This window comes from Trichoplusia ni, chromosome 16 (genome assembly GCF_003590095.1).
Source record: "Trichoplusia ni isolate ovarian cell line Hi5 chromosome 16, tn1, whole genome shotgun sequence".
Lineage (NCBI taxonomy): Eukaryota > Metazoa > Arthropoda > Insecta > Lepidoptera > Noctuidae > Trichoplusia > Trichoplusia ni.
In genome coordinates, this window is record NC_039493.1 from 1,205,234 (window position 1) to 1,222,331 (window position 17,098).

The 17,098-nt window shown below is 39.8% G+C and overlaps 2 protein-coding genes across 4 annotated transcripts; both read right to left on the minus strand.

Moving 5' to 3' along the window:
- Nucleotides 1–241: 241 nt before the first annotated feature.
- On the minus strand, nt 242–17,046 carry LOC113502149. 3 transcript variants are annotated; one of them, XM_026883548.1, is made up of 14 exons: nt 16,889–17,046; nt 7,139–7,234; nt 6,321–6,479; nt 6,037–6,152; nt 5,686–5,830; nt 5,277–5,504; nt 3,566–3,707; nt 3,220–3,335; nt 2,806–3,009; nt 2,196–2,382; nt 1,462–1,577; nt 1,053–1,241; nt 690–794; nt 242–610 (listed from the first exon to the last, which is right to left on the minus strand). In XM_026883548.1, exons 2-14 carry the CDS (start codon nt 7,205–7,207, stop codon nt 512–514), a joined length of 1,875 nt encoding a protein of 624 aa, XP_026739349.1. In that variant the 5' UTR covers nt 7,208–7,234; nt 16,889–17,046; the 3' UTR covers nt 242–511. The 3 variants fall into 3 exon arrangements, with proteins under 3 accessions (XP_026739349.1, XP_026739352.1, XP_026739351.1); XM_026883551.1 differs by having other exon boundaries at nt 16,988–17,018; XM_026883550.1 differs by lacking the exon at nt 16,889–17,046 and adding an exon at nt 16,350–16,848.
- LOC113502148 (arginine-glutamic acid dipeptide repeats protein) lies at nt 8,474–16,352 on the minus strand. The gene has a single exon (XM_026883547.1). The coding sequence runs from the start codon at nt 16,172–16,174 to the stop codon at nt 10,694–10,696; it is 5,481 nt and encodes a 1,826-aa protein (XP_026739348.1). The 5' UTR covers nt 16,175–16,352; the 3' UTR covers nt 8,474–10,693.
- Nucleotides 17,047–17,098: the final 52 nt, after the last annotated feature.

Sequence of the window (17,098 nt, forward strand, 5' to 3'; positions counted from 1 at the left end):
TAGACAATCTGTCCCCTAATTATAAATTAATATAAATGTATAACGATTCTACACATTCGCAAATGACGTTCGAAATATCTTAACATATAACATTACATTAACATTTTCAAAAACATGTCTTTTTACTAATCGATACTCGATTTCGATATTTACTAGCCTTAAGGTCGACCTCACTAGTGTCAAATAAATGTCATAGTAACGTGTTCGGATACTTGTACGGAGCACTAAATTCTATTTTAAAACAAGGTCCGACATGTACGTAATATTTACAGATTTAGAAGAACTGGGGCAAAACGATAAAATCTATATCCTGAAATTGGCAGTCATATGTTCCAGAAATAAAACTAGAAGGAGCCCTTACTTTCAAGCTCTGAAGATTTATTACAATGAAAGATTGAAATTCATAGTAAAATATTTATTTTCGTTTCTTTTTCATAATAAATGTTTAAAACTAAGCAATTATATAAAATACAATTATAAAATATTACGTTGCTAAAACTCCTACAAAACATTACCGCTCTCTTATAGTATTCAGAATTTCTCTCAGTCCATCATGTACTCTCAGCGTAGCCAATTTAGTTTCCACCATAGAGAAATCACTTAATTCAATCTGCAAAAAAATAAGTATGAAATAAAAAAAGTACGCACTTTTTCTAATTAAGCTATAATTGGTTTATAAAAATTAATACCCCGTCTGGTGGGTCTTTATCCCTGGATGGATATCTTCCGTGCATTCTTTCGCAGATTGCACAAAGTCCGCACCATGTTCGATATTTTATAGTCTCCTCATCAGACTGAAAAGAAAAATGTGTATTGTTATTCATACACTTTATAGTTGGGGATAACCGTCATCATCAAAATAAAGCGTACTCAAGGATGTGTAATATTTACTTAAGAGGTCTACCGCATCCATATTTTTTGTAAGCTTGAGGTACTACATCTAAAGTGTTCCTTCAGATAGTTAGGTACTTGCTGCCTTTGACAAAACCAATAAAGTTCATGTTCTAAATTAATAGTTTTCTAGTAAAGTACTTAAAAGCATAGTGAATTACCTCGCCATTATCTCCAACTTCAGTGCTAATAGGCGGTCTTTTGTAGCCGTCAAGAAGAGTGACTTTGATCTCATCAGGAATGCTCTCCTCCTCTTCATATGTCTCCCAGTCCATAAGGGTTTTAAAACTCTTTGCTTGTGCCGTGTTTAGGCTGCCTCCCATCATCATGATCAGACCTTCCTCAAGGTTCTGGAAAAGAGGTGGAACTTCTAAATATTAAGTATTTATTTCTATTAGAAAGGCAAATCGCGATTTTACATAAACCCTTTATTCAAAAACGACTTCTGTATAAAATTCATACTATGCATCATGTTTTGATGTCTTTATCATTTCCCTTACTGGTGACAAAGACTGCTAAGTGTAGTTTGGTTCGGATCGTGTAGTAAATGGTAAGAAACTGAGAGCGAACCTTGATAGGCATCCTGTATCCTTGTGGCCTAAATTTCCTGAGTACCGTGAGGTAGAGCAGCTGTTTTGACTTCTTCAAAGTCACGAACCGTGCAGCGTATGTCATTGGCGTTAAAGCTGGAAAATAAGTCGTCATGTGTTTAAAATTGCTTATCTCAGCAACTACTGGTCCGATTTGGAAAAAAATCTTTCAGTGTTAGATATTCCATTTATTGATAAAGGATACTATTATCGGCTATGATTACGAGGAGCAGAGCAGTAATTAAATATTATCTATACTAATATATAAAGCTGAAGAGTTTGTTTGTTTGTTTGAACGCGCTAATCTCAGGAACTACCGGTCCAAATTGAAAAAATCTTTTTGTGTTGAATAGACCATTCATCGAGGAAGGCTTTAGGCTATAAACCATCACGCTGCGACTAATAGGAGCGAAAATACAATGGAAAATGTGAAAAAACAGGGCAGGTATAAATCATAACTTATATCTTCTACCCACTGGGGACGAAGTCGCGGGCAACAGCTAGTGTTACATAACCGGAGGAAGATGCGTGCAATCTAAAACTAATAATCCGATTAAAATAATTATAACTTATATCTTCATAGGAGACGCCGCTGAAGTCGAGCGCAACTGGTTCCTTAGTTCCAGTAGCTAGTTCCGTAGCTAGTTCAATAAGCCCTTGGAATTTCACAACCCTTGATTAGAATAGATATCTAAAACTTCTTCTCCGACTTACTTTCCAAAGCATTAGTATCTAGGGGCAAGGAGAACTGCGCGTTCTGCCTTGAGAAGACCCTGGGTATGTGCAGCCAGTCCCCGAGACTGACGGCAGGCACCTTCAGCTCGCGCAGCAGCTTCTGCATCTCCTGGCCGTGCGCTCGCTCCGGACGGGTGCGCATCGCCTCCTCCAACACGTAGCGACGCTGGGAACATACAGCGATAGGTAAGCATGAGGACTTTGGATAAAATATTGCTTTTCGCATATATTGTATGTCTGTATGAATATAATATACTTATTTAAGTAGTTACGAAGTGATGCGTTAAAAATGAAGTATTATTTCTTTATAATTTAATAGAAAAGCCTTAAGTATATCAGATTACGAGATAAGGCTCAAGGTCTCTGCTGTGGTTATCTGAGATTTTTTTTATTTTATTTTTTTCATCCAAGAAAATTTCTCGTCCTCGTGATATTCTTACGCTATTTTCTTTAACTTTCAAATTTAAATCAACAGCAAAAAGCTTGGTCTAGGAAAACTTTCTTCATCAAACAAAGTACCTAGCAGTAGGATTTGTTGTTATTTGTTTCCATTATCGAACAGTGGCTATCTGGAAGTAAAAAAACTCACCTTCACATCAAACTCCGTCTCAATAGCTTCCTCGTCGACTTCTCTGTGCAGATACTTCAGTATGTCATCGTCTAGGAATGAGTCTGTCTTCTTAGCAACCACCAGCGGCTTAATGACTGGCAGCGGTATTATATCGTCATCTTGAGACGGCGCAATGGAGCCGCGAGAACTCGGGTTCTGGGAATCTGTGACGATTTCAGCGATCTATCAGGGAAAATATGAATCGATTATTGACTAGTTGTATGTTAGATCAGATGGGAGGATGGTAAGTAAGACTGTTACTTTCTATATACAAGACAACTATTTTTTCTCATGAGCTGACAGTTTTCAGAAGCTTCTCACTTACCAGATTAACTTCAGTCTGAATCCGTACTGTGACGCGTGACAATTTAATGTTAATCAAAGTAATCGAACCTGTGTTTCAGGATCTTGCTGCGCTTGCGCCGCCAGTCCAGCTGATGTCATCCGGTCACTGCCTCCCTGGCGGCCCTTTTTTCTTCTTTTACCGCGCCGGCGACCTTCACCACTGCCTGAATAAAACGAAGAGTCTTATGACCTTGGGCACCTAAACCTGGGTACACATCAATTTTTGGGCAGTTAGTCAGTGATGAGCTACGAGGACTACTCAGTACTCAGTCTTGAATCATAACCGACTCAACAAAAAGCAGGTTACTTTGTAGCTACTATCCACTACATCAAACAGACCATTTATGGTTAGCCTAAAAGATTTTTCTATAGAGTATTTTGACGATTTTCGTACCTCCTTCTTCCCCATTTGCATCGTTGGCTTCATTAGATTCTTTCTCTGCTTTGGACCGCTGTGAGACCGGAGCGGGTTCGGGTTTATTGTTGTTCTTGCTTTGTTTCGCAGGTTTTCCCAAATTCAGTGCCTTCAGTTGATTCTGGAAATGGCAGAAATAATACGTTGGTATAATAAATCGATTTCGGATCTTATGGGAAAAATGTAAGATTCCAATGAGCTTCGTAGGTTCTGGGATATATAAAAAGTAGTTGATAGTTCGCTGATCACAAAGTTGGAACTTTAATATGTCTGTTTGCGGTTGCTTTGTGGCCACGCTGCCGAGCACCATTGAAGCGTTGAGCTTTACCGCTAGGTATCAAGATTGTTTGATAACCGTTTAATTTAAACAAACAAATTAGGCGTTCTGGAATGATGCAATATTTAGTTTCATTACCTATCAACATGACGATCGTATAAAAGCGAATGTACAACACAGTGGGTACTAAATTACCTCAAGTTTTTTAAAGAACTCGTCACTGTTATGAGTTAATGATTTCTCGCAATTGACCAATTTTCTTGGCAATTTAACACTCGGCAATTTCATGCGCTTCCTTTGGCTAGTTGTGCCCCACGCTGTCATAGACAAAACTATGTTCGAGGCACCTCTTTTTCTACTTTTTGGAGCGTAACTAATGACTACTTTGGTTAAATGCATAACATTGCAATCACATTGTCTCGCGATAGGAGGTAATTTTGGGGGGTTGCGTCTGAGTCGTCGAGTCTTCAAAGTTGTCAAATTATCACCGCTCACAAAAAAGCTTTTTTCCTTTGGTTTCTTTTCTTTCGTATTTTCTTTGTGCTTGATCCTTAGTGGTAGCAGTTTTGTTTTCGATATTAAAAACGGTAACATTGTAACGGAAAATTGCGACGTTCTGGAAAACGTTCCCTACAACAACTAAGTAATCCGTGAAAATTAGCATATCGGACTAGCGTCAGCCAATATCGATCAGTGTTTATCAATAGCGAAATTATGTTTGGAGTAACGCTCTAGTAACTCTTGGATAGGTTTGTAGCGAAAGTTTCCATACGAGCTGATAAGAGCAAGCGTCTGGCGCTCGAACATTTGCGTCAATGAAAGTGGTGACGCAGAAAGTTAAGACAACTTATTTGAAAACGTTTTACATGATATTTTAATATTAAATTATTGTCAAATATCCGACTAAAAAGCTTGTCCTATAAGCTTTTTAGTCTATAAGGTAAAAACAATAAGTAGGTAACAGTCTTAATTAAATCGTTGATGGCTATGGCTATTATGTGGATAAATGATTGTAGGTTCTGTCTAGCGGCCAAATGGCTCGAGGTTAAAATCTGCGTTGTTTCCACCTCCTATTTGCTTGGTTAGCATCGGCCATTAGAGTAACTGTTACGAGTCGTAAAACACAATTGAGTTAACCAGTTATCGCAGTGGGTGGACAACTGCATCAAGAGATATCTTCACGTGTTTCTTGAGATCGTTTTCAAGATCTTAAGTATTTGAAATTCTATAAAATATTTTATTGTTATATTGACCAGGGTTTTCCTAGACGGCATATCATTATTTTCAATGATTTAACTAGGCTGCTATGAAATATTTTTTAAATCGGACTAGAAGTTGCTACGATAAGCGCATTCAAACAAATAAACTCATCAGCTTATAGTATATTTTTATCATCTTCTGCGTATAACTCACCTTTCTAGCAGTCCTGACGCTCTGAGGTTCTTTAACAGGAATCGTTCTCTTAGACAGAACCAATGGGGAAGCAAGAGGCGGCAGCTGTTCACATTGGCCTTTGATGAGGCGGTTGTGAGCTCCATCCGAAAGGTTCAACGACGGCAATGTGGACCGATCATTGGTTGGACTCGTGTTGTGACCTCCAGTGATGTCGGACGTCGTATATCCGTGGTAATATATCGTTTCCTGCCGAAAAAAAACCCTTATAATAAGGTAACATCAACAATTGTTTGCAGTAAACACTTTGAAACCATCAAAGTAGCAAAGATTTCCTCTTCGACAGTGATAGCTGTACTTAGAGCATTTAAAAATTCATCATCATCTTTATAGATGATGATGAATGGTGTCAAGGGTATCAGGATCGTACCTGGCTGTGACTTCGCCTCAAGTCCAAAACAATCGTAGTTCTTTGATGTGGCTGGTCTGGGGTCAGGCACCTTCTGGACCCTCTCGACTTGCCGCTAGCTAGCGTCGGCGCTGGAGTGAGCGGCCTTGAGTCTGTCTCTGCGTATCTAAATAATGAATAAGCAATGAATAGATTGTTGAAACAAGAGAAGACTATCAACTATATGAGTAAGGAGGCAATGTTTTCTGAAACAAGTTATTAGGAAAAAAAATGACTTCAACAAATAAAGTGTCAGTGCCTTTACGATACTGTGAAACATCAATAGTCATGTTGATTAACTTTAAATAGGTTGGCCTAACTTGGTCTACTTACCTTCTAAACATATCCTCGGTGACAATATCGTGTGGTGTTCGATTCTTCTCTTTGTCGCCGCCGCCATCTTGGAACTTAGACAAATCCTCTTGGAAGAAGTGAGATTTTCCTTCTATCTGTAAAGCAAAAGAATAGTTGTGGTTAGTTTACATGGAGTCTAGTTACAACTTCGTAGTGTAGTTTGACACTACCTGTTGTACCCGTATGAGGATTCCCTCGCATTACCAAAAAAGGATACCTAGAATTATAAGCCTGGCAACACTATGTCATGATTTATATCTTACCCAAGAGTCCTTAGCTCTCTTCACAACATCCCTGGCTTCGATATCAGCAGGGTGATTGCAGAGTACGGAACACGCGTGAGAGAACGGATTGTAAAGGCCAGCATATGGCCGCAACATAAACGGCGCCGGTGTGACGTCGCATCGCAATTCTATTGCACTCTGAAAGGAACATTCAGCTTCTTGTTTAGTAACTTAGGGTGCCTATAATGTCTTCCTACATGCTATCGTCTGAGACGTAAAAGACAGCTCTATGAAATTATTTTCTAGCAGATTCTTAGCGGGGATTTCATTTAGTAATCAAGCATGTATTTACCGAGTGTCATGGTACACCACGCTTTCAAAATCGTGTGGTAGGTACTAAATCAGTTTCAAATGACTTGAACATCTGAATTATTAAGTATAATCCCAATACGAGCCGGAATCAGAAGAAACCAACTTTAATTCTGTATAATTGTTATACCCAACTTCTACAACTTGTATGGTTTAGTGCTACAATTAAAGTTAATTATAACTTTTCTATGTAATGTTCTCACGTTACGTTAAAAGTTGATGAAATATTTTAAATAACAAACATGTAAACCCCTAAATTGTAGACAGACTTTAAAGTAGTTACCCATTATGTTCACAAAGCTAAGGCTATTGTTCAACTTTAAGTACCTAATGACATAAGTTTCCACTCAAAGCTTTAGTAGGTACCATTCTACTTGGTTAACATGAAATGTTTAAACAAGGTAAACAAAAAATAACAGTTACTAGGAACGTTGGTGGATGGCGAAAATAATAGAATATTTGAATGAATAAGTAACAGAATAACTTACCTTTTGCTTTAAAAACACTGGTTTCGGTGTTATGCTTGCTAATAAACCAGTATTGCTCAAAAGACCCATTATTCCATATTATATTCTTATACTTTCCTGAAACGTGTAAAAAACGTGGTATAGTTATCGATCAAACTATACTATCGCCTAGTTACGTGCGCGGAATAAAATATTCCACAAATCTGTAATATAAAAACCGCACAAATCTTCGAAAAATTTCTTGACTGATGGATTGAGTGACAGAATTTGTGAGTTGACCAAGAAGGTTAACTCATCTCGTATCTACCTAATTATCCTTATTGAAATAGGTTGATTTAGTAATTTCAAGTCAGACCGGAGCGAGAACACTCTCTATACCTACATATAACTATTTAATCTGTTTTAACATCGATCCAACTGGAGCACCTAAGACCTCTCATTTCTTTCAGTTTACCCCCTATAAATAACGCTTTCTTTTGTTTTGGTGCGGCGATGCGAACACTCCCCTCGTACCCTAAGAACCGTTCATTAGAGCTGCGTGCTCGGCGCAATCATAAAACGCTGTAATAAAGTACCTACCTATTGCTTTCGGGTAGAGATAAATCCCATCATAAACAATAATGTAAAATAATAGCCAAGTTCCATATTCTGATAATACAGGTATATGACATATATATGACTTGATCGACTTTACCGATAAAAAAGGGAGATCTAAATGGGCAACATGTTCAATGATCAGTGCAATTTTCAGTTCCCATAACAATAGCGAAGGTTTGGAGAAGTTTGGACAAACCATTGAAGAAATTAATATACAACAAGCACTAATAATAAAGATCGAGGTTAAGCAACGTTTGTTAAGGTCATATTTTTTTATTTTTTACTTATTCTCTTTTCACCGCGGACCAAGTGACGGGGAAAACTCATAGTCATTATTAAAAGCAACAAAATATTGATGATTTGAAACGAATGAACTTCAAGGCCTCGGACATCAAATGTTAAACTAAGAGGTTCAATAGAATCGTAATTAAAACTTCTGTGGTGCCTTGCATAATTAATTAACGTGGCCAGTGATTATTGGTCCTTTGGTCTGTCGTTAACAATCTAATAACTGTTGAGAGTATGTACTTTTACTTGCCGATTTAATTACAAGATTTTCAGTTGAATGTTTGTGATTTTTTGTTTTCGGGAGTTCGACGATTAGATAATTGGAATTATAATATGTATTTGTTATTATATTATAGCCTCGAGAACGAAGTCAAGAGCAACAGCGTTAGCAATAACTCCTTTCTGCTTTGTACTAATGCTAGCTAGCTACTAGCTGATCCAATTGACAGATATGACAATAAAAAAACAAAATTGAATTTTTTCACATATATTATTCAAAAAAATTTACACAAAAGCACTAAGACATCCATTTAACCTTATTGTCTAAATAAATGAAGTTTAAACCGACACGCAACCTCTTAATTAATTAAGATATAATTTGTCTCTAAAAATAATACTCATTTCTCTGTTAAGATATCAGAAATTAACTATGGCATTACCAACATAACACCTACGAAGCGACATTGTGAAAAGTTTTATTCTAGGTAATCAATATAACTTTATAATCGTTTCTAACAGCGTCTATTTCTTACAAAGGGAATTTATATTACATTATAGTGCACAGATTTACTGAATGTGTACAATGGGCTTTAAATTTATTACAACTCTTAACATTTACAATTATTTTTTAACCACTCATTAGTATTATTATTACACAGAATAGAGTCAAGATCAAAATAATTTCAATTTGTATAAGTACTTAAAATTTGTGTTAGTATTAATCTACAATCGATATAACTTTAAACAATATTAACATTGTTAACGCACCAAATGTCCTTTATTCCGCAGAAGGGTTGTTAGTTTTATTATTTGTTTGATCTGCGATATAAAAGATATTTTAGCATGTTTCAGTCAACAATTCCAAGTCGAGTCTCGACTCGCCCCTACACAGATGCTGACCTGTCACCCTACTTTCCCTCAACTCGCACGCGGAAAAAGAAAGGGTGACAACTCAGAATGACAAAGAAATATGTTTGTTGCATGATTTGTTATTTATATCACACTGCAAACGTAAGTAATAATGATTGCCGTGATCAAATGTTTTCGCATCCGGTTCTTAGTACATAACTGCTAATTAAATACGGTTTACAATTGAATTGTCATGTGTTGATTAGTGAGTCGATATTATTTACTACTTTAATGATTAAGGATATTGTGTTAACTTCATCACTGGGTAAAGCGTACCTAATAGAGGCATTTCCTGTACAAAAAACTGTTAATATTTTAAAATATTAAACAAACTATGTATGAATGGTCATTTGATTATCACTAAAGTAACTGGTGTGAATAAATGCAATAAACACAGCGACACCCGTGGCTAAGGCGGACCAACATTGCTTATTATTTTCGCTCATTACACAAAACGCGCGCATTATCCAACAACCGTATTATTAGCAGTCATAACTGAGAACGAATCCCACACAATAGAGAACATAAAAGAACAAAATTGCATTCAATAAAAATATTCCATCACAATCTGTACAAAACGATCTTTTACATTACCAAGGCCGGAATGGTACGCCTTTCATTACTAATATAGAATTATTGCATTCAGCCAATATCAACATTTGAAGGCAACATATCAATTAGTATCAATTTTCTCACGGCTTTACCCCAATCTTAATTGATATGTGAGTGTAATTAGTTCCACAAACGATTGCCTCTCATGTTCGACATAATGTTCTACACATCACTCGCATTTCACTCCATTTCTTACTGAGAACTAGATAGTATCTATTTGAAAATATATATTTCTATTTAAATTGTAAATAATTTAAGTGAAATAGGAGTTTTTTAGGATTATACAGAGTGAGAAACGCTAAAGGACAATACGTAAAGGCAAGTTGATTAGCAAGGCAAGTCCACAATCTCTACTCTGTCTCGTGCTTAAAAAAACAATTATTTATACATATTATAATATATTATTATGTCATGAACATAAAAAAGCAATGTAGTTTACATTGAACGTAATTACTGTAATCATGTGGTCCGCTCACATGAATGCTAACCAGCACCCTTATTTATTTGCATTATAATTTCATTTGAAAGCTACTGGTAAAGAACTGCAACGACTTCCGTTCCGCTGTAATGCCATGTGACACAGTTCCATTGTGTGTTATAACGTACGCGATCCAGCGAAACCAGTAGCGATCGAGGCCTCTATGCTATTTAAAAATAAACAATAATTTAATCTAAATAGCCTACGTAAAAACGTGTGACTCTTTATCTCATTCACAAATAAAATTTTAATTATGACTAGTAGTAAGAAATAAATTTGAGCATGGAAAATAAGCGTACTACACGACCATGCAACTATAAAAATATTATAAAAACTTAAATACTTAAGGTACGGCCCTATCATAAATATAAATTACAGGTGTCGTCACACATAAAAACATCGCTCGCCTTGTCGGCGGCGCGTGGACATTTAGTGAGCGTTCACGAGTAACGCGGCGGCGCTAGCGTCTTGCACTAGGGCCGCGAGGCGCGCGCCGCCTCCTCCAGCGCGCGCACCTTGAGCTCGCGCTCGCGCTGCTGGCGCAGGAACTCCTCGTGGTGCGACGGGTGCAGGAAGCCGCGCTCGCGCTCCAGCAGGAGCTGGCGCTGCAGCTGCTCGTGCGCCGCCGCCTGCTGCGCCAGCTGCTCGGCGTAGGGCCGGCCCAGCAGGTCGGGGTGCGGGAGCGGCCGGTACGGGCCCAGCCCGGCCAGGGCTTCTTGCTGTGCTTGCGCCGCCGCCTGCTGCCCCGGGTGTAGGTGTAAATGCGTATGCGAGTGGGCGTGCGTGTGCGCATGCGTATGGGCGTGGTACTCTGGGTTGATGCCCGCCATTTGTAGTCGGACCATGGGATCGGCGGCGAGAGCCAGCCTCTCAGCAGCCTCCAACTGCGCCGCCGCTACTCCGGGGTGCGGGTGGTGCGGGTGATGCTGCTGCGACATGGTTGTAGGCACAGAGGGTTGCTGGCCGCCAGCTGGTGGTATACCAAGGCGCTCTAATCTTTCACGCTCCAACTGCGACAGTGCTACTGGACCATGTCCGGGCGGATAGAGCCCATACTGGACGGGGATGGCGCCTTGCGGAGGTGGCGGGGGCATGCCATAACGTCGGTGCATTTCTAACCAGTGTGGGTCAAGTGCTCGTGGTCCGACATTATTCTTGAGCAGTTCTTCCTTAAGCCTGTCGTTAAGTTCTCGCTCGCGAAGTTCTCGTATCTCTCTGTCACGTTTTTCTCGTTCAAGATGTTCGAGTTCGAGGCGTTCTCGTGCACCAGCGGCACCGTACATCGAGCTAAGCTGGTACTGGAGTATCGCAGCATGGTCCATACAATGACGTGGTAGATTTCCCGGACTAAAGCCAGCATGTGGTCGTGGGTATTCGGATAACTGGCGCAACGCAGGAGTGTCTGGATAACCGGGCGGTCTCGGGAATCGATCATATGGAGACGATATAGTTTCGATGGCGCCTCTTGATGGAGGTTTAGTTTCTGGTTTTTCAGGTGTTGCTATCTTTCTATGAGCCTGTTGGGCAATCTTCTCTCTCTCTTCTCTATCTCTTTCAGCTTGCTTTCTAAGACGTTCTTCTCGCTTTCGAGCAAGTTTTGATTCTGGCACCGGTTTGAAGATAAGATCAGTTCTAGTGCAAGAGTTGTAATCTCCACGATTCCAATGTCTAAGGAATATTGCTGACTGTGATCTGTGACATTCCGTATCTTCTATTTTAGGTTCTGGACTCGGGCCATGTGGTATGTGCGCTGGACTTGGTATTTCTTCTTCTTCAGGTTGTGATTGAGTTTCAAGTTTTAGTTCAGGGTTTTCCTCTTGTATTGGTCGTGGTGGACCACGCATGTGTGGATGACCGTGAGAGAGTTGATGAGGCGATCCGGGTCTAGCATGCGATCCTTGTAATCCGGCTGCAGCTTGCGCATGTAAGCGAAGACTTTCGATTGAGCTCGGTCCAGGTCCCGGTGGTAGACCAAGACCCATGGGATGACCCATTGATGGCGGCTGTATCATCAGGTGATTCGGATTTCCTGGTAGCATTTTTGGATGATGACGCATAAGCATAGAGTCAGCAGGCGAGAGCCTCTCAGGGTGGTGAGCGAGGTGATGAGAGTGGTGATGCGTGTGGTTGTTAGTAACATTGACACTGGATGACGAACTCGTAGTTTGAGATACGCTTGCAGACAAGTGGTGGGGAGAATTCGAATGAGAGCTGCTTTTTTGTTGTGTATTAATTTTATGTTGAATCGATTGTGACGAACTGCTCGAAGTTGAGTGGGATATAGACAATGTATGGTTAGTTCCTCCGCCAGCATGGCTCGGATGTTTTTCCGTACTTGTATGTACAGCACTATGGTGACTCGTTGAATGGTGTTGCGTCATAGTTGTCTCATGAAGTTGATGTCTCTCGGTTGTAGCATTAGGATGTCTGGGGTCTTCAGAGCTTTCGGAAATTTCTCTAAGAGATCTCGTTGTAACTGAAGAACTTGTACTGTGACTGTGATGAGAGCTAAGCATAGTAGTGGATTCTATAGTTGAAGGCTTCACCGGGTCATGCCGTCCAGCCGTACTTACTGCAGGGTGCATTGGTGGAATTGGATGTGGTTGAGGAAGTGGCCCATAAGGATATGGATACGGCATGGAATATCCCGGGGGAGGATGAGGATAATATGAATGCATAGCATGTGCATAAAAAGACGGGTGGAATAGTTGGTGGTGAAGTGGAGATGCGGCGAAAGGGTGAGGCGGCGGGCCAGGTTGTTGACCGGAATGCATGACAGGGCCAGGTATCGTAGCGGGTATCGTCAGTGGTGTAGGGTTCACCAAGTTGAGAGCTGAATGCGATACGGGAGTATTAGGTTGTACTGGTGACGCTGATATTTGCCTCGGTTGCGAAGGACTTGTCAGGTGTCTTGAAAATGGTGATGTTGTAGCCGAGGAATGTGGTATGTGCATCGGCGTTCCATTGTGACCTGGCTGACTCTTTATAGGTGTTGGTGTATGTGGGCTCTTTACTGGAGGAATAGGATTCGAAGATTCGGAACCACTGCTCTGACTTGTAGAAGTAGGCGGTAAGTGTGGTTGGTGTAAGAAATCAGGCTCCTTTTTGATACTTTCAATCCTTGGACCCAGGAATGCACTGGGCATGTTAGAATTTTCATTTGTTGGCTGACTTGGAGGCCTACTGCTATTTTCGACACTTGATATAGACTCTCGGTCCCTCTCAGTATTTAAATGTTGAGCTATAGCACTTCCAATAGGATATCCTGGCACTTTCACCTCCTTAAGTGATTGAAGTGGATCAACAGGTTGAGTCGATAAATTAGCCGGCACATTGTCTGGTACCTCTTGCTTAATTTTCAAATCTTGCGGCATTGATGGGTCATTCTGACTGGAAGGTGGCATAAGATTACTTCCTGGTAAACTATGTGATGGTGGTACTTGTTGCATCAGAGGGGGCATTGACCCTGGTTTATCAAGACCAGGATGTCCAGGGTGGCCTGCATGGCCATACAGAGATGTTGGCATAAATCCATAAGGACTAACATTTGACCCATTTCCAACTGATATTAAGGGTCCTGGAGGAAGTAACCCTGCCATAGAAGGTTGACTAAGAGGAGGAGGCATATTCTGTACAGATACTGGCGTAACAGATGCTTCCGTGGACCGGATACCAAGATTTTCAGGCCGCACTGGATGTGAAAATGAGGGAGGTCTTAAATTATTAGTTTGACTGTCTAATTTCGGCATAGGCTGTGTTTTCAGATCTGTAGGCTGTTTGTCATCAACATCAGATTCTTTATTTTCTTGTGAATTTGCTGGTGATATTGGCTCTGTATTTGTAGTCGTAGGATGTTCCATAGGCGGTGGAGACGACCCACGCGGATTAGTTGGTGACGGACTGATTCTCTGTAGTGTGTCTAGCCGAGGAGCATTAGGAGAATCTACTTTGTTAGCAGCAGATATTGTTGCAGTGAATACTTCTGGTGTGTTTTGATTCTTCATTTCACTAGCTTCATCTCTAGGCTCCAATTTTATAACAGTCTTCAGAGGATTCAAATGAGGATTGTGTTTTGAAGGATCATTAGCAAAATTCATATTAGCAGAATAAGAAAAGGATGGTAGTCCACTTGCAAAATCCTTAGCACTTCTAATGATTGCACTTTTGTCTTTTGAAATATTCACTGGGTTAAAGATGTTGTTAGGCACATTTTCCATTTTAATATTGTGGCTTATTTTCGGATTGTAAATGTGACTGTCTTTTACAAAGAAGTTGGTATTTTCCAAATTAAGGGCCTTGCTTGGTTGGTTCATAGGGTGCCCTGGGAAGTTGTGGGATAAAGGATCTTTCTGGAATTCGTCTCTTTGTAGATTTAACGAGTGCTCTTCAGCATCTATTTCCTCCTTGATTTTAATCTTTTCAATAGATTCTGTGCACATTGGGGTAACTTTAGGTATAATAAGTTCAGTTTTTGGAAATATAGGATTTTGCATTGGTATAGGTCTTGGTTCAATGCTATCTGGCAGTTTATTGGTTTGTGTATTGGGATCTGTTTTCAAATCAAGAGCATTTCTATCATCCTTCTCATTTGTAACCTGGAATGCTGGAGGTAATGGGTCTTTCTCTGATTTGATAACCGGTTCAGGATTATTCTCTAATTTAACTTGAGTATCTGGCGGTTTCAGATGCTGCTCGGCCTCTGGTTGTTTATTTTGTTCTGCATTTTCTTTATCAGTCTTATTAAAACTAAAGTCACAAGCTTCAGGCTCTGGTTCTGGAGTTTCAGTTTCATCCATAGCTGGGAAACTGTCATTAGTCAGGCTCTCCGCTGGACTATCAGGAGGTTCTACTGCTTTCTTTTTCTTCATTTGCACATCACCATCCAAAATACTTTCTGGCTTTGTATCATCTGGAAGCCGTTTCTTAACCTTAGACACATCAACTTTCCCATTAGCCACTTTTTTCTTTATTTCTTTGCTAACAGGCGACGATAATACCTTTTCAGGAATGTTATTATTGGTACTTTGTACATTTGGTTTATTAGGTTTAGCTTTAGATTTAGAATCATTATCACTTTCATCTTGTGTCTTCTTTCCATTTGGTGTGTTTTGTTCTTTAGATTTGTTCCGTGTTCGCATTCGACTAGGGGAGTCATCTGGATTTTCAGGTCTACTACTAACGTCAGCTTTAGCTAAATCACCAGCATCTCTGGAATCACTGTCTTCTTCAGAATTCTCATCTTCTGTAACTGAACTCATCTCTCCGGCTTCTTTAGGATTAGGTGATGGTCTTGAACCATTAGTATCTGGTACTGTAGGTGTAGCTTCCGGAGTCTGCTCTTTAGGTGTGCCAGCACGTGAGTTCCTAGTATTGCGCACACGTCTCAATGATGCCTGGCGTCGTCTCCTGTGTGGTCTATTACTACTAGCACCAGGAGTCTTTTTCCACAGGTAATAAAATTCAACTAACTCGGCAGTGTCTTTATGAGGCAATAGGTCCTTTCTAATTTTAAAGAAATTCTTACCAAATTGCCGTATTCCTTTTACAAATCGCTTAGTTTCTTCCTCTGTCCACTTTTTTTCAATTCCCTTTGGAACTGGACACTTGACAAGGGCTTGAAGAGCACGACCAGGGTCGTAGCCCGAGTCATGAAGTACATCAAGAGCATTGATAGTCGTATCGTCGCGGCTGGCGGCGACACATCCGTCGTCTGGTGATCCTCCGTCACACATACCTGCGAATGCTGCCATAGAGCGTGCAGCTCGCAAGTACATAACCAAGTCTCTGTCTGTGGCCTGGGCAGGCAACCAACGTAACTCCTCGCCTCCGGAACAAGGTTCGTCAGAGCTAAGCGGTCCGTTTGTCCGCATATCAGGCAGACAAGCGTAAATATCCTTCTCCTTCACGGGTTGGTTCGGTGTGCCCACTTGAACCTCCCCCTGATTCTGGGCCATGGTTCGTGCCAAATGGTCTATTTACACTGAACACTCGCTTATACACATAACACAAATATCACTAGTTTTACATGATGTTTAACTTTATTTTAATATAAACCAGTCAGAGTAACTCTTTAAATGTTTATTTGCTTGTCCGTAAAGGAGTAAGTATGCCAATACACATAATTATTACTCTTAATGGCCACCATTACACGATGCATTGTGCTTCATTTTATGAACTTCAATTATACACACATATTATTAGTAGTTAGTTCACTTAACAATAGCCTAAAAATATGACTTTTGAGTCAGTATTTACGAGAATTTCACTGTTATTTTAGTAAATGCTATCTACATGTTAGCCTTTTGTTTAGCTTCGCCTTTCTTTGGCTCACCATAGACAATTTTTTATTCTATAAAATGGCTGCCACGAAAGGATATTTTTCCTTTACGATTCTACTTATGCAGTATTTTAACACGTTAAAATCTAAAGTAGAACATTTTAAGAAGTATCTTCGAAATTAACGAAATGTTATGAGCTGTTCTGTTTTGATGTAAATCTTTTACAAATAAAGAGCATTATAGTGATTTATTTAGGAAGTTTAAATATGCCATGGCAAGGGTTTGTAAAATAAATATTAGCTTAATCAAGAAATGAAACGTAGCCAACTGGATCTCAAAAGCTGAGAAAAAGTATTTACGAATTGCTTATGACCAAAAATAATATATCACCTAATTTTTAACGAGTGTGGATAAAAATTAGATTTAACATTTGGACCTTTGAGTCGTATTCATTAATTAAAACATAAAAAGTCAGGGCTACTTCGTTACTTGGGTAACTCCAGTTTTTGAAAAATGGCAGCATTCTTAGCGCCGTTCTGTCAGAAAAAGAGCGGTCCAGACTAAAGTCTTTCTATTTTCACTATATGAAGCATTGTGTGC